This window comes from Dothidotthia symphoricarpi, assembly GCF_010015815.1.
Source record: "Dothidotthia symphoricarpi CBS 119687 unplaced genomic scaffold P153scaffold_15, whole genome shotgun sequence".
NCBI classification, from domain to species: domain Eukaryota; kingdom Fungi; phylum Ascomycota; class Dothideomycetes; order Pleosporales; family Dothidotthiaceae; genus Dothidotthia; species Dothidotthia symphoricarpi.
In genome coordinates this window covers 382,172-398,256 of record NW_022985022.1, presented here as the reverse complement: position 1 = coordinate 398,256, position 16,085 = coordinate 382,172, and the positions used below count along the sequence as shown (strand labels likewise).

At 49.3% G+C, this 16,085-nt stretch overlaps 9 protein-coding genes across 9 annotated transcripts; 4 read left to right on the top strand and 5 right to left on the bottom strand.

The window, feature by feature from the left end:
- Positions 1 to 3,184: 3,184 nt before the first annotated feature.
- Positions 3,185 to 3,829, top strand: P153DRAFT_406464 (uncharacterized protein; the record flags this gene model as incomplete). The annotated part of the gene is made up of 2 exons (XM_033672031.1): positions 3,185 to 3,447; positions 3,504 to 3,829. Coding segments are annotated over 2 exons (589 nt in total), but the record flags the coding sequence as incomplete, so codon positions are not given.
- A 1,150-nt stretch (positions 3,830 to 4,979) lies between these two features.
- Positions 4,980 to 6,094, top strand: P153DRAFT_344578 (RNA-binding domain-containing protein; the record flags this gene model as incomplete). Its single annotated transcript, XM_033666056.1, has 6 exons — positions 4,980 to 5,015; positions 5,071 to 5,172; positions 5,247 to 5,503; positions 5,725 to 5,812; positions 5,861 to 5,888; positions 5,931 to 6,094. The coding sequence occupies exons 2-6, from the start codon at positions 5,092 to 5,094 to the stop codon at positions 6,092 to 6,094; spliced, it is 618 nt and encodes a 205-aa protein (XP_033521579.1). The 5' UTR covers positions 4,980 to 5,015; positions 5,071 to 5,091.
- Positions 6,095 to 6,685: 591 nt separating this feature from the next.
- P153DRAFT_387733 (ubiquitin-conjugating enzyme) lies at positions 6,686 to 7,315 on the bottom strand (the record flags this gene model as incomplete). The annotated part of the gene is made up of 3 exons (XM_033670679.1): positions 6,686 to 6,939; positions 7,041 to 7,225; positions 7,278 to 7,315. 3 exons carry the CDS (start codon positions 7,313 to 7,315, stop codon positions 6,686 to 6,688), a joined length of 477 nt encoding a protein of 158 aa, XP_033521578.1.
- A 278-nt stretch (positions 7,316 to 7,593) lies between these two features.
- P153DRAFT_368514 (Pex19-domain-containing protein) lies at positions 7,594 to 9,071 on the top strand. Its single transcript, XM_033668535.1, has 3 exons — positions 7,594 to 7,822; positions 7,887 to 8,626; positions 8,685 to 9,071. The coding sequence occupies exons 1-3, from the start codon at positions 7,705 to 7,707 to the stop codon at positions 8,781 to 8,783; spliced, it is 957 nt and encodes a 318-aa protein (XP_033521577.1). The 5' UTR covers positions 7,594 to 7,704; the 3' UTR covers positions 8,784 to 9,071.
- Positions 8,576 to 9,851, bottom strand: P153DRAFT_344569 (uncharacterized protein). Its single transcript, XM_033666055.1, has 2 exons — positions 9,395 to 9,851; positions 8,576 to 9,344 (listed from the first exon to the last, which is right to left on the bottom strand). Exons 1-2 carry the CDS (start codon positions 9,683 to 9,685, stop codon positions 8,958 to 8,960), a joined length of 678 nt encoding a protein of 225 aa, XP_033521576.1. The 5' UTR covers positions 9,686 to 9,851; the 3' UTR covers positions 8,576 to 8,957.
- A 67-nt stretch (positions 9,852 to 9,918) lies between these two features.
- P153DRAFT_320693 (uncharacterized protein) lies at positions 9,919 to 10,730 on the bottom strand. Its single transcript, XM_033665121.1, has one exon. The coding sequence runs from the start codon at positions 10,308 to 10,310 to the stop codon at positions 10,131 to 10,133; it is 180 nt and encodes a 59-aa protein (XP_033521575.1). The 5' UTR covers positions 10,311 to 10,730; the 3' UTR covers positions 9,919 to 10,130.
- On the bottom strand, positions 9,919 to 11,366 carry P153DRAFT_433005 (uncharacterized protein; the record flags this gene model as incomplete). Its single annotated transcript, XM_033673001.1, has 4 exons — positions 9,919 to 10,722; positions 10,778 to 10,871; positions 10,997 to 11,143; positions 11,333 to 11,366. The coding sequence occupies 4 exons, from the start codon at positions 11,364 to 11,366 to the stop codon at positions 10,383 to 10,385; spliced, it is 615 nt and encodes a 204-aa protein (XP_033521574.1). The 3' UTR covers positions 9,919 to 10,382.
- Positions 11,367 to 11,618: 252 nt separating this feature from the next.
- On the top strand, positions 11,619 to 13,067 carry P153DRAFT_61109 (uncharacterized protein). The gene is made up of 5 exons (XM_033673301.1): positions 11,619 to 12,065; positions 12,119 to 12,314; positions 12,364 to 12,473; positions 12,527 to 12,651; positions 12,704 to 13,067. Exons 1-5 carry the CDS (start codon positions 11,714 to 11,716, stop codon positions 12,923 to 12,925), a joined length of 1,005 nt encoding a protein of 334 aa, XP_033521573.1. The 5' UTR covers positions 11,619 to 11,713; the 3' UTR covers positions 12,926 to 13,067.
- Positions 12,953 to 15,442, bottom strand: P153DRAFT_368511 (Mpp10 protein). The gene has a single exon (XM_033668534.1). It carries the CDS (start codon positions 15,381 to 15,383, stop codon positions 13,209 to 13,211), a length of 2,175 nt encoding a protein of 724 aa, XP_033521572.1. The 5' UTR covers positions 15,384 to 15,442; the 3' UTR covers positions 12,953 to 13,208.
- Positions 15,443 to 16,085: the final 643 nt, after the last annotated feature.

The window sequence follows — 16,085 nt, the reverse complement described above, 5'->3', positions numbered from 1 at the left end:
GACTGCAACTCTGTCTCCGCTATCGATACCTATTGATAGCCTGCTCACGTCCATGATGTGCTCCGAATATCCGGTTTGGCCCATTTACCTGGGAAACAAGACCGAATCTCGTAGGCGAGAAAGGCCTAGCTGGCTTCCATTATTCGCAATAATGATCGACAAGGCCGATAGAGCATTTGCAACTGCCTCAACAAAGCACATGAATCAAGGTGAATACAACAAGAGGCAAGTATCTTATTTTTCGCCTCCGCCTCCAATATTAGCGAACGTTATTCCGTGTATTCTCTCCTTTTTTTCAATGTTTCGTCTCATTGGCCAATTGGTCGCGCAATAAACTTCTTATAGCAGGTGGAAATATTGGTCTTGGATTAATCTCAACAAGGCTCGCAGCAACAAGCCACCCAGGCTTATGCCACATGCTGTACCAAACCTTCGATTGACTATCGAAGAATCGAACCCGTTCTCTCACATGAGAAGTAATCACCATTCACGTTTCCCTAGCACGATGACCAAAGCGACAACAAACATGAAACTACACACTAGAAGCTCCACACCACATTCCACGTTCTAGACGTACGGTACATTATACATCCACGCCAGGGATAACCACTCACATCGCGCATCACACCTTCCATAAGCCATCTATACCCACCCAAACTCTCCCCTCGCCTCTCAAACCTTAACAAGCTGATCATCCCGCCCCCTGAAACACCTCGTTCTCTGAAACAACCCACTCAATACCACACATCCATGCAACATCTCCATTATTCTCATCGTTCCTTCACAAACGAACTTACTGGTACGTACCAGCAAACGCAGTGTTTCGACAACACAAACCTGCGCGTCATCTGCCAGGGATCTATCACCTCAGCTTCGTCTGAAATCTCGACGCAAGTACGTTAACATCGGCGAGACGAAACCGCGCTTGATTGCGGGATCCTCGATGGAGCGGGTTTATGCGTGCGTGAGGGGATCCGGCATTGTGGCTATCGGAACGCCGTGCCGTGGTGGTGAGATGTGAAACTTGGGCTGGGGGTATATGTGAAGACTGTATCGTGGGTTGTGAAAATTTCGATCTTGTTACTCTTTGATATGGATGTTAGTGTTGTCAGAGGTGCAGACCTATATTTCATGCTATATTGTTGTGAGTTTTTCTACTTTATTTCGTGTCTGGTGGGTTTTGCTTTACGCATTCGTCGTTTTGTCTCAGTGACGTCTCGTGTCAATGCTATTTGTAGTCGTCGACCGTACTGTGTTTTATCGAAATGGTGCAATATATGTTTTTTCGGAATCTCTGAACCCGGACAACCTCGTTTAGGCATTCACAGCCAAGAGAATCCTATCCATTATCCGTCTTGACACTACACCTCCATCTCTCCATCGCAGCAGCCTCTCGATATCCCACAGGGTACACATACCAGACTCCCATAACAGATAAGAATAGACGTGTTACATCATCATATCCATGTAATAGTCACGTACATGTTTCCAATCACCCACTGGTTTTCGCTGCCTGGGAATTTTAAATAGATAGATGTGGTGCTCTGAGTAGCTACTTAATAAAGGACACATTGTCAGGAATGCTTTGCTGTTACTGGACTGTTACTGTACGCTCTTAATAAGTTTTACTCTGTTGTGTGTACAGACGATAGTTCTTGAAACCTGTGCTTTGTCAAATGCAAGATTGTACTTGTTATTGTATTTCATCATTTAAGTTTCCCACATCAAATATTGAGTCGGCGAATAATGGTTATCCAAGATAATAAGGCGAGCTCTATTCGGTAGAGGCTTTTATCGTGTTTCGTGAAGCGATGCATGATAATGAGTCTCGGAACTTCTGTTACGTGTTATGCAATAACGCAAGTAACAATCTTTTGACCTTTCAGGAGGTTGATATGTAACAAGACTCATTCACGTTCTATGTATCTGCGATGTACTGTCGTTTGGTACGGTAAATTGAAGATGGGTCAGACTTGGTGGTAGCGATGTAGGGAGCGACGCAACGATAATATCTTCGTTGGTAAATTTTTCTTCACGGCCCACAACTCAGGAACTGCACTTTGGCGACTACCTAGGCTCTCGAATGCGCGTGCTCGCATCAGTACATTGAGATAGTTTGTCTGAGAAGTTGATTGATTAGTACTTGAATTTTGACTGGTTTCGATACCGGTCAAGACCCTTGAATGTGGTATCATATATCCACCGAATAAAATATTCTCTCCGCCAAATCGTGCGCACCTAGTTGAAAAATTAAACTCATCACTGCTTTGCAACTATCTACTTTTGCATCAAGCACGACGTTCGCCGAATAACCTTGACCAAGTAAAAACATAATACCATATCCTGGGATTTCTGCAGAACCGTTGTCCTTCTTTCTAGGAATGATATCTAGTATGGCGAGTTTCTCAACATTCGAAGTGTTTCCGGGGGGTTTAGTTGACGTATAATGCACGTCGTCTTCTTTGCAAATTACAAATGTCCAAGAATGACGTATACTTGCTTGTTTAGAAAAACTCAGCCTTGCGTGGCTGGCAGGTTTTGGTGTGACATCTAATCAGGCGTGTCTGGCTGATTGTGACGTCGTCGGATATTGTGTTCGAGACCACATGCATGATATCCGAGGGCTTTGGCATCGGATTGCGGGAACTTGCTCCTGGACAATGGGACAAGACAGCCTTGTCTGCTCGAACCTAAGTCAGAGACATCTGTTCTCGAGAGATCGGCAAGCACATGATGGTTATTGTAAGGCTGACTGGAAGATTATTTACCTCAGATCCTCCATCCGTGTATACCTCACTTTGAGAGGTGGCAACGAGGCGGTGAAGACAGTGCATGCTGTGACATGTAACCAGAAAGCTGGCCTAAGGCTTTCTTCCAGCCTTTTGTTCGAGACAACTGTCAACCTTGTACAGCGCATACTGCAATACAGCTTCACAGCATATGCATGTCAGACACCAGACTGGAAAAGATTATCTGTCCGAGCCGGATGATTGGCAGCCTCGCATGCTAATCAGCTAAGTTCGGTTCTGTCAGGCTGGCTCCTATCGCCTCACCTTTCTTGGTAATGAGCGGTGAGACGACCTCTATAAAGTCCAGCCAGCTCTCAGGAAATATTGTCAATCACATCGAGATATCTAAAGCATCTAGTCCCCCCGTTGTCACGATGTCAATCCCCACACACCTCGAGCTCCAACGAGCACTGTCTCGAAGTCTACCACACATTGTTCCCCCATAATCATCGCTCTCTCCACGGCCCTCTATTCTCAAACTATTTATCAAAGGCTCGTCTTGTATTACCCAACATGTCAAGCCTGGATTCAGCAAACGAGATCCATATTGTCATAGCCTTTGGTGTAGTTTCAGTGCTGGTTGCACTTGCTAGCCTACATTATAGAGATTCTTTATGTTGTTTCCTATGCCAAGTCTTGTATCAAGTTGTTAGTAGAGGTACTTGGAGAAGTTCATCTCAGCCCTCTCCTCTATGAAACTTATACGTACCTTAGACGATGCCTTGGATACCGAAGCCACAGCTGGGGCCACCACATATGACCAAGCCTCGCACAACGACACCATTACTATGCAGCCACAACGATCGGACAGAGTGCATCTAATGTATCAGCCCTCCACTACGTCTTCAAACTACACAGACGAGCTGGCTATCATATCGACCGTCACGTCAACTCCTTATTCGCCTGGGACTAGCAACGTTGTCGCTGGGCAGCCATTGTCGCCAATGTCTTCGTCTCGCCCGTCTCATCACGTTCCACTCGATTATGACTCGCGGATTGAAAGACCTCATACTGCTACGATTTACGAACTAGCTGCGTGACATTCAACCCGGGATGTTGAAGTGTTCGTATTAGACGATCTTTTGAAGATGAGCTCTGTACATGATGGACTGTTCTGCTGTAGTATGTAGGAAGAAAGGACGCAAGAAGATCTAGATCGTGCAATATGGTTAGATGATATACATGTACGAATACGTATGGCGTTATACTGACGAAGAGGCTTCAAAATCTATTTAATACTCATCCCCAATGTGTCGTGTCTCCTGCCTCGCCGAGCGTCAAACATACCAGAGCAGGCGGTAGGTACCAGACAGATTTGGAAAATTATGCTGTAATACCAAAGTGTAACTCTTATGTCAATTTCTTCCAGTTAGTGATCGTTTGAGCGTACTGTCCACATCCTTATCGTCTAAAGTGTTAACCCAATACTTCAGATCGGCACTAATCGGAGATTGTTAGATCTATCATCCTGAATTTGAGTCATTTGCAAGTCTCCAGGAGTGAATCCATCGCAGGATCCTCGATATGGGACTGATATCTATCGAGTTCAGTAAGGCAATCTTTTAAGACGGTCCTTGGTACTATGTTAAATCGCATGTCTATCCTCGAACAGTACTGGATTTCAAAATGAATGGAAAGTAAAGGCACAGATTCTACTATATTCTGAAGATCGAGCTGTGGTTATCTTTTTGGCCATCCTAATTATGCCATTTCCCACCGTGTTTAGAAGATCTTTATACTAATTTTTAGGTATTGATGTGTTGAAATATATACTTTGAGACAGTTGATTTTGGAAGCAGGAGTGCAATGAAACGTTGTAGAGCAATTCTGAGGCGATTTTGTGAACCCATCGCAGAAAACGCTCCACATTCAAACAAAAATGAAAGATGGGGATTTACTTATGGATTGGAAGACCTAATTCGTGATGAAAATAATGTCTTCCAATGACACGAGATAGATGAAGATTGACGAAGAGTGAGGCTGCTCAAACGCGTTTTGCTTAGTCACACCTAGCGCGCCAAGATACCGCGAGCTCCATCGCCGTTATTCGTCTATCCCCAGCAACGCTTCCATCACCTCCTTTAGGTGCCGTTCCTTTGACATAACTCCTTGCGGCCGTTTGAGATCGTCGCTTTGGCTTCACGTGCGCAGCAGTCAAATCAGGAAACAAAGGAACTTTAGCGCAAGCCGGTCATCTATTTATATTCAAATCTACTTGACAGCCTTGTACGTCCAAAACCTACTCGAAGCTACCTTTACTTACTGACGCGTCGCTCGGAAGCCCAGGTTCACTCTTGCAACCATGTCTGACGCCGAGATCGAGATCGAGCAGAAGCGCGAGGAAGATGAGCGCCTCGATACCGCAGAGGACCCGAATGAGGAGGTACGGCACCCTTTCTCGACATATTCCGCTGCGGCCGCGCGCATTGCCAAGAGAAAACTAACATGACGGTGCAGGAAGAGATCTCCGCGATGAGACGCCGCGTGCAAGAGATGGAGGAGGAAGCTCAGAAGCTGCGCCAGATGCAGCAGTCGCTCGACAACGAGCGCCATGAGATGCGCGAAAGCAAGGAAGATGTTGATTCGCGCAGCGTCTTCGTCGGCAACGTGGATTATGGGGCCAGCCCCGAGGAGATTCAGGCGCATTTCCAGAGCGTTGGGAGCATTAACCGTGTGACTATACTGCTGGACAAGTTCACCGGACACCCCAAAGGGTTAGTACAAAGAGGAGGTTTCCTTTGAAGAGTTGCGCAAATTGCTTTTTATAATCACTATGCGACGACCGCTTGGCACGACATCGGACGCGCAATGCGTCGCGCAACGTTGGAGTTACAAGTGTCTACACGCGCTGTTGACTCGGCTTTTGCGAATATCGTCTTTCGCTACCTGGCAAGAGTTTGGCAGAAAGATACGGAACGCTAATAGGCGTATGCAGGTACGCGTATGTGGAGTTCACTGAACCCAGTCTGGTCAATCAGGCCTTAGTTCTCGATAACAGCCAATTCCGCAGCAGACAGCTGAAGGTGCGCGTTCCCCTCTCAATCTAACTCACAATTGCTTACGCATTCTAGGTCGTCCCCAAGCGCACCAACCTTCCCGGTATGACACGAGGCGGACGCGGTGGCCGCGGCGGACCTCGAGGTGGTGGCGGTTACGGTGGACGTGGCTCGCCATACGGACGAGGCGGATATGGAGGTGGCGGTGCTGGTGGTGGCGGCGGCGGCGGCTACGGTGCTCCAAGAGGAGGCGGTTACCGTGGTGGATATCGCGGCAGCCGAGGAGGATCTCAGTACCGCCCATACTAGGCGGATTCTGAGCCTCTGAAACCGCTGTGGAGAAATCAGAAGACTTTGGTCACTTTACGACTTGCGGTACTTTTCGGATTTTGGGCTGGGGTTGGGCGAAGAGCCAAGTTGCAGTAATTTATTAAGCTGGGAAGTGTATTTTTATTAGGGCTCTTTTACGGCGACGGTGGTTTCGCGACTCGGACTTGCTCAAAATGACGGTGTTTTTACTAAGACAATGGTGTATCCTCTAGGCTCTTTCAAATATTGCCTGTATGACTCAAGGCTCGTCTTTTCTCGTCCTCAGGGAAGTTATTGAACTAGAACATCTGGAGGCGCGAAAATGGAGCTATCTGAAGATCAGAATTCAGAGATATTTTGCAAATCCTCTCGAAGTGACGCGTGAGAGGTATCACAGCCACCAGTTCGCACTGGACGAAAACCGAACACGCTAGGCGATTTGACGCCCGAACCACGACTCCAAAGCCACCTTGAACGCCCGAATCCCAGATCACGCCATTATGTCCATACCGCGCAGCCCAACCCCCAAAAAACACGCACGCTCCAAAGATCGACCAAAATGGTACCCAGAACCCCGTGTCCCGCGCCTCTCTACGGCGCCGGGTTATCCTTGACAATACTCTTCACTTTCTTCTCGTACGCGGCGCGGTCTTTCTTGAAGAGGTTGAACGCGTCTGCTTGCGCGGGCGACTCTGGGTTTGGCTCGTCGAGAAGCGACTGGATGCCGAGCAGGATCTCCTTGATGGTAATGGCGGGCTTCCAGCCCTCTTCTTCGTTGAGGATCGAGAGGCAGACGGTGCCGGAGGGGTAGACATTTGGGTGGAAAAGCGGCGGGGAGAATTTGCCTAGTCATACGTTAGCAGTCTGTAGATTTTATTGGGACCGTATTTCCAAGGCTGGGTTTGTAGGGTGCCAAAGCTGCTCTCAGGCTGAGTCGCATACGTACATTTTGGTGGCTTCGTGGGATACTCGTCGGGGAATGTGACTTCTAACTTGAATAGCCCGCCTTCCCAGATCGTCTTCTCCTTGCCTGGCACGCCGCAATCCCACTTCTTGACGTCCATCATACCGTTTGCGCCGCGCATAGGTTTCGCGAAGAAGCCGAAGGGGTGATCGCGTCGCCATTGTTTTCTACTCTCAGTTAGCGCAAGCTCGTAAGTGTGAGGAGCAAAGAATCGCGTACCTCTCCTCCTGGAGACGGTTCATGCAGAGCGTAGACATCTTGCCGTGCGAATTTCTGAGATTCTGGTGTCGTTATTATTCGAGCGACAGGCGGTATTGAAGCGACGTGGGCGAGCGAAGTGGTTGGGCGACAGGCGCTTATGAAAGCCTAGTTTAACGGTGAGAGTGAGAGAGCGCCGCGTCAAACTTTCGTACGGTGAGTGAAGTCGAGTTGCAGGTGCACGTGACGGACGCCACAATTTGAGGCTGGGGTCTGGAATCTGGACAGAGGCTCATGCCCCGCGCTATCCTTGCCAATCGCTGCCCCGCTTACGTGACGGGCCGAGGCTGGCTACAACGTGCATGAGTGACTTGCATTGCATCCTCTGTCTTTCGACTCTAAAACTCTATTGTTACGACTTTGAAATTTTGCGAAGACAAGATGTCAGATGCGCCCACGAAAAAGGAGCAGGAGCAGGAAGTTGCGACCGCGATCCCACCACCACCAGTTCCAGTCGCAGCCGCCCCTCCACCCGACATCGCATCTGATCCCGACGAGGACGACCTGTCAGATCTCGATGGTACACCTCTTCCCCATTTCCTTTCAAACAGCTCTCTAATTATCCCACAGACGTCCTCGACGAATTCGCGCATTCGAAGGTTGAGTCCAAGGCCCCCGCACCCTCCACAGCAACAGCACCTAAACCCGCTGCACCGCCCTCTTCCGGTCCCGGAAGGCCAGAAGACCTCTCCCCCGGCTCCTTACTTCTCGAAGATGAAGATGAATTTGCCAAGCAGCTGCAGAAAGAAATGGAGTCCCTCCTCGGCCAGGGCGACTTCCAGAAACAAATGGAAGACATCATGAAAGAGATGGGCGAGGAGATGGGAGGCGCGAACCCTCTTGCTGCGACGTCGCCACCACCAAAAGACAGCGGGGCCGCGAAAGAGGCCGACAAGAACTTCCAAGAAACCATCAAGAAAACGATGGAGCGCATGCAATCATCTGGCGAGGCTGCGTCTTCTGCCGCGGCTGCATCAACAGACCAGGACGATATGCTCGCGCAGATGCTCAAAGAGATGGAGAGTGGTGGGTTTGGGGGTGAGGGAGGGGACGAGGACTTCAGCAAGATATTGATGGGTATGATGGAGCAGCTTACGAACAAGGAGATCTTGTACGAGCCCATGAAGGAGCTTAACGATAAGTTCCCTAAGTGGATGGAGACGAACAAAGAAAAGGTGGGCAAGGATGACCTGAAGCGATACGAGGAGCAGCAGTTGCTTGTTGGGGAAATCACAACGAGGTTTGAAAGGAAAGGGTACAGTGATGGGGATCCGAAGGACAGAGAATATATTGTGGAGAGGATGCAGAAGGTATGTACTACTTCTATATGACGGCCCCGTGTTGGATAACATGACTGACACAATCTAGATGCAAGCCGCAGGTTCTCCGCCGCCAGACTTGGTAGGCGATATGCATGCTGCGCAAGAAGTACTCCAGGATATGGACCAGGGATGCCCGACACAGTAGTTTCTTGCACAGTAGCCAACGTCCCTTGACTCTTCCAGATACCCACAATGTATATGTCTCCCGTTCAACTTCGCTGGCTAATTCGCAAGTGGCTGGTTCCAACAACATATTGGGACAGTATACACAGAGCTGAGCCATGAAAAAATAATTATACAGCGAACGTGTGCGTGACGTCTAGCCGTCCGTCATATCCATGTCCATCGCGTCCGTCTCGTGGAAATTGGTACTCGAGAGTTGCGATTGTTGCTGGAGTTGGTGATTTGCCGTCGCACATTCCATGAATATCGAGTCGTAATCTTCGTCGTCGCTCCCGAAATGCTGTGAAGCTGTCTCTTGCTCGTACTCCATCGACGCGACCAACTGCTGTAATTCGTACTCCTCCTGCGCGAGCATGTACTCCGCCTCATTCATCTCGGGATTGTGGGGCAGCGCATCATTTGACGGAAGTGACGTCGCATCATCCCAAGATTCTTCATCGACATCGCCATCCTCAACGGGTGCTTGACGCGCCTTCTCCGCCTCCCACCTCCTGCGCTCTTTGACGAAATCTAGTTGTTGAATCTATCCAACCATTAGCACCCGTCGCTCAATCGAATGAGCGTGGAACGTACCTGTTCTCCTCGCGCCTCCCACTTCTTGTCCTCGCGACTGCTCTGCACCCGCTTGAAGAACATATCCCTCCTCCTCTTAGTCGCCGCATCGCGTGTCTGAATCACCGGGTTTGGCTTGAAAGCGCGTTGCGGTACCGGCGACTTGTTCTCGCTCGGCATACTAAAGTCGAAGAGTCGTTGTGTTGCATTTGCAGAGCGTCCGGATAATGGTGACAGTGGTGAGGATTTGGGTGGCGTATAGGCTCCGTAGTGGGACATTGGTGGCGTGTGGAAGGAGCTTGTGAGCATCATCGTGATTATAGTATATGTAGTTTCGGGTGTTGAAGTAGGAAGAACGTGTTTGATCGAAGGTTTGGAGATGTCGAGTGAAGTGGTTTTGGACGGATGGGGTTGGGTAAGAAAAGGATGATGCGTTCGAAGCACGAACGCGTCGCGTTAGCGCGTTAGTGGTATCGATAACGTCACGTGATGAAAACTTGGATTGCTTCTGAACGAATTTCGTCATCAGATCGTCGGCGTAAATACACAACTCAACTTTGACAAGGTTTCGAATGTTCATGATCGTGTCAAGAAACCCTTTAGATTGACTACATCCCTAATTTCTGCCAGATTCTTTTCAAGTGTTTCATCAGCCCATCGCTCGGAGACTATCGCCGACGTGTTTGTTCCGACATACGCAGTCCATTCTCTCGCCATTCAAGATTCCCTTCCTTACGTTCAGTCGGTCAAATCTCGGTCAACGCCTGCTTTTCGCGTTCCGCTTCTTTCTCGGTTTTCCATCTTGTAACTTAACATATTTGAGAATCCATCGTGTATAGAACTCGTGTGGAAGCTGAGACACAAGATAAAGCTGCTCTTCGGTAATACTGCCAAAACCATCATTGACATACCAACTGTCCACAAGCAACTGAAGCATAGGGTCCTCCGCGGGTAAATTTTCGAAAACGCGAATTACCACGAGCGGATAGGGTGGGGCTCGGCGTATAACTTAGGAGATGTTTTCCATTAAAGCATCTTTCCATTCGGCAGCTAAGAGCATGTCTGCTGCAATGTAGGCACGGTATTTAACTAAAATACGATCTGCGGACAGAGAAGGCGCTCGCACGTGTTCCGACAGCTTCTTCTCGTACATCCAGTCGACAAAGATATCGAATGCGTCGGTGTCGACCTGGCGGATAGAGATAACACCATCAGCTGTCTCTTTGAACTTGCCAGACAGCGCGCCTCGAAAGAAGCCCGAATGGTGCTCGAGAAGCTTTTTGTGTAGTGTATATCTCTTCTGTTCGACTCCAACCTTCACAACAATGGTACTTGGTACAGCGATCGCGCTGCACAACATCAGCATCTTCAACGTGTCTGGACTGGCCCGCCAACCTTACTCACCTTGCTCGAGGTCCACTCCTAGCTTTGAGTATCTCTTTGTTTGTCGTCATGGTGAGCAGATTGACAATGGCGTGCAATGAGGTGGAACAAGAAGCTTAAAGTAACAAGCAGGTTCAAGTCAAGAGGGGAGGAGTACTTAAGTAGAAGTCAGGTCCAACAGTTATGAATACGATTGTGATGAAAGTGAGTTGAATACCGCTAGTTTTTGAGCTGCCTCACCTTCACCCTCACCTTCACCCGCATCTCTGGCTTGTACAACAAGATATTGAGACGTTGCAGTTGAGTGCCAGTTATACTCGTCCGCTTCAATTATAATGGTTGTCGATTTGAAATGATGCGTTATACTATTGCACTGAGTGTAAAGGACTACAATGTACATCTGTAGTTACGCATGATTGGATTTACTATCACCTATAGCTACTACTATCAAGACAATACTATAATCTACTCCTTTTGAACTGCTTGAATGCATTTTGCAGTGCTACAAACCATCCACATTAACATTCACTCTCAACACATTAGGGTGTATTAGCCGAGATACGATACATATCTTACCTGTATTTTGCGGTTGGGAAGTGCGGGGATACATATTTAACAGTATGTCAGTACTCTATCAACCAATCACACCGCAAAGGACCGTGCACCTGGCGCACCACCATGCCCAAACTTTATGCAGATCAATCACTTGATGACCGCCATGATACGACAGGGCATGTTCTGAACCAGGGTACATTGGACGCAACATGGGGGTGACTTTACGGGATAAAGACCGATGCAAGATCCCGATCAGCAAGGGGTTACGTTCTGCGTTTTTCTTATGTACTCTTCGCTCCCCTCTCTGGCGGTTGATGCCGGACGTCACAGTTTCTCTCGTGGTTCTCTCGTTTTCTGATTCCTTTTCTAAGCTTGGAGACTGTCGATAACAATCTCCTCTTCATGGCCATAAGCGAAGGCTGCCCAGGACTCAAGGTCGAGATCCTTGACGGTACAATCACACCGCTTCCTGAATACAACAATGTCGACGCGGACAGTAACACCAAGTACATTGAGGCTCGGTCTGGGAGCGTCTTCTCGATCAGGGCTTCATTCACGTCGTCATTCATGTATAACCATCACGTTTTAATGGACGTCACAATCGATGGGAAACGCATAAACGCAAACATCATCGAGACTGATCGTCTGACCCGTTGCTCCACCCGTCGAATCCGACACGTGATGGATGGCATCCACATCGAGAAGTATTCGAAATGGTACCTCCAGCCATTCCGGTTCTCAGAGTTAGAAATAGGTACATTTGGTATGACTTGTCTTCGCCAGCCAAAATACTAACGAATGATATAGACAAAGGCTGGAGTGGTTCAGACGACGCATCAGATGCGCAAGATATGAGCCAGATTGGAACCATATCTGTGAGTTTTTTGTTCATCCAGAACATACGATGGCAACCATTCAAGGGCGAACGCTCCGGCGCTCTGTCCAAGTTGAGCAAAATCTCAGAAGGAGCCTTGAAGGCAGATCCACGCTCACATCAAGTAACGTATGCTCGTGTTTTGACCAGTGACAGAGCTTTGTTGATCAGACTCTAGTTTCAGCAAGCCAATCGCGATCAAAGGAGATCCCCCAGTGCTCTGCCCGCAATTTGACCTTGTCGGGCGTCGACCATTCGCTACATTTACGTTCAAGTACAGATCGCTCGGTGAGTGAAATCATGCACTATCGTTCGGCGCGGGTTGCTGAATTCTCCCACAGCGGCGTTGAAAGCCCTGCACATCATTCCTAGTCATCCAAGTTCAAAATCGTTAGAACGCCGACTCGAGAACGGGCTCATTAGAATCGACGTCCCGGCACTGCTTGAGCAGTACAGGGCGAGGACAGTACGTCTGCAATATTCCCATCCTCAAGCCTCATGTACTAAAGCCCTTGAAGCAGTTCACAACATCCACAAAGCCTATCAAGCGACAGTACGATTACATGCTTGATCATTCAGATTATAAGTATTCAGCTATTCGTGCTGATTCCTCGCCGAGCAAGCGAAGTCGTATCGAACCTCCATATCTCCTCGAACCAATCGCATCTATGGAAGCTCAGAAATACGACCTAGAGGATCCAATAATGAGTAGCGATACGTACTTCATGTTGAGTGTATGAAGTGGTATCAGTTACATCATTGGCTGGCCACATCCCTCATTCTGACAGTCGTTAGGTGTGTGTCAAGATCTAACGAAGACGGTAGGATTGATTTTCTCAACTGTAAAAAAAACTATTTTTGCGAGTGCCAACGCGTGGGACCAGAGGATGCTAGCGCGTAGAGACTCGATGCCGTTCGTTACAAAGCTAGAGAAGGAGGCTCGAAGCATTTAATTCCAACGGCAAATGCTGAACAATGATAAATTGATTGAAAAGAATAGAAGACGAAAGGGCCACAAGCCCCTCAAAGTTTGTAACTCCCAGCACCCTTCCTCGCTACATCTCTAACTTCTTTACCCTCGACGTCAGTAAGCACTCCCTTCCGCCCAATGACCTGCACACCACCCTTCTTCAAATCCCCAATGAGCTGCTTCTTGTCCTGCTTCTTCTTGCCCTTCTTCTCTTCCTTGACGTCCTTTGGCGCGTTAAGCCCAGCCTTCTTGCTCCTCTCCTTGTCCCGTCTACGCCTACTTGTCTTCTCCTCTCGCGACATTTCCTCACGAGCAAACGGCATGCCACCCTTGGTGATGACCTCCGACTTTGTCTTCTCGTCGCCAGGCTTGTACATTTCCTGAGGTGCGAGCATGCTTGCGCCTGCGACGTCGCCGCCGGCGGTGGGACGTGCATCTTCCATCTCGATGGCAGGGGCATCAACGCGGATTTCGAGGTTCGGCGCTGCGGGCTTGGGCTTGAAGTGTGAGGAGCTAAGGGAGTCGAGCTTGGCGGATAAACCTTTCCACAACGCGGAGATGCCATCGTGTTCCTTCTTCAGCTTCTCGTCACGGGCATCGACGAAATTGGGGTCTATCTCGCGCATGTGCTCTTCTTCGTAGATCTCAGCAAGGCCCTTTCCGGACTTGGTATCTTCGAGTTCGAAACGACCTCGTCGGACTTTGGGTCCTGTTGCGAGGTCGTCTGGTCGACGGCGTGGGACTTCGTCGAACTCGCCGGCTAGGATGCGCCGCTTGATCAGTGCTTCGATGTCTTCGGACACTTCAGCTGTGATGATAGGTACTGGCTTGCCCGCCCGTTCGAATTCGAGATTCTCTTCAAGAAGCGAGTTCAGCGGTCGATCGGCTGCACGTGCCTCACCGGCAAGTTGCCATTCGCGCTTTGCAACGTTGGCCGCCTCTAGTTTCCGGATCTCTTCCGCAATCTTTGCTTGCCTGCGCTCATGTGTTGATCGTCGTGACTTTGGGTCTGAAGGGTCTACGTCTGTCAGGTCCCCGTCGCTTTCTGCATCATCGTCGTCTTCAAACAAGTCGCGGTGTACTCTTGCCATAGTGCCCTCCACATCTTCATCCCCAGCTCCTGCTTCGGCGCCGCCTTTCTTTTCTGGAAAGTTGTGTGGGTTTGGTCGGCCCCGTTTCTTTGTGTTCTTGCCAGCTTTCTTTGCTGGTGGCGCATAGAAGTCCGCATACATGACATTATTGGCATTCATGCCGTTGTCCAGACCGTCGAGATCGCCATCTTCGAATTCTTCGTCATCGTCGCTATCACCCTCTGGCGCATTGAGATCAGCATTGCCGAATGTGGGGCCGCCCTCGTCAGATTCGTCATCCGAGGCATCTTCGTCTCCACCCTTGGTCCTGCTCTTGCTCTGCCCGTCTGTCATGGGATCTGCCGCCCAATCGACTTCGTCGTCATCGCTCTCTGCTGCTTCGCCCCGCTGATCTTGCTGCTCGAGAAAGTCGGACTGTTTGTTGAAGTCATCGATGGAAAAGAAGCCGTCGTTGAGACCGTTAGGGTCGGGCTTGTACTCCTCGGCGGGCTCGTCGTCAGATTCTTCCTCGGAGAAAATCTCGTCTTCTCCGTCTTCCATCTCAATATCTTCATCACCAGATTGTGCACCTTCCGAGACTTGGGCGTCTTCGTCATCATCGACTCCATCGTATTCCCAATCAACTCCCTCCTCACCCATACTCGATTCGCTCTGTTCATCTTCGGCTGCCTCCAATTCTTCCTCGCTATCTACGTCGTCATCCACTGCCACGAGACCGTCATCTTCTGCTCCTTGCAGCGACAGCTCGATCTCGTCCTTGGCAGCCTCGACAATCTTTCGCGTTTGCTCGAAGACTTGATTTACACCAAAGCCATCCAGATGCACCTTCTTCAGGTGTAGTACTCTGATGTCGCCATCGTAGCCTGCTCCCCGCTTCCTCTTCTTGCGCAGGTCTTGTTGCCGTTGTGTTTGCGACTCGCTGATACCAGCGGCAACCGGATCGAGGAATTGTTTCGCAGCAGCCAGAAAAGAGGCATTCAGTTGCGCTGTGGGCTGCAGAAAGGCGAGGGGGCTGGTAAGCAAGCTAAGAGGCGAGTTGGTCGAGGGTTGGAGCTCCATTGGCGACGGCTGGACGGAGCCTACTGAGAGTGTGTGCGACGAGATGGACGTGTCGGGAGAAAACGAAGGCGGCGCCATAATCCGAAAGTGCACGCGAAATATAAGTGGCCTGATTGAGGGGTAAAGGGCAATCAGGCAGATGGCGGTGCTGATGCCAATGCGAACTTTTTTGGTAGGCCTTCGCAGAAGATTTCGGGTGGGGCGCGCTAGCTATTAGCGTGATTTCCGCTCTTCGTCATCCGTGTGAACGGCTATCACGAAACACAGCAACTCGCACGATCAACATGTGAGAATATCAAAGCTGTTGAAGCTGCTGTTTGATCCGTGAAAGCTATGTACTTTATATTATCTGCCAACAGTGTCTGTGGATCAGCTTTCACACGCTTTCCCGTGACGTCGGATTTATGTTATCAGCCCCCCAGTACGCGCTTGCTTCAATCCGGAGCTCCTCTCATGGTGCCGAAAGCTATCAATTGTTTTGGTATGTATACTGGTCGAGTTCATAGTATCAACACGTGTACCTGGAACGACTTGAGAAAAAGAAATACTTCGATTTGTTGCATACAGAGACTGTAGGATAAAACTCTACAAGTTGTCGCTCTTCTGTGTCAATTCTTATTCAACGGTCCGCGTCTCAAATGGGAACAACTGTATCGACTGTTTTCAAGTGGCGTTAGCGGTTTTCATATGTGTAGCTGAAGTCGCCATGAGAATCACTCATCCTAAGAAACCAAAACCACCTGATGGGGTATCTCGTCGATTCAAAGATCCGGTGGAATG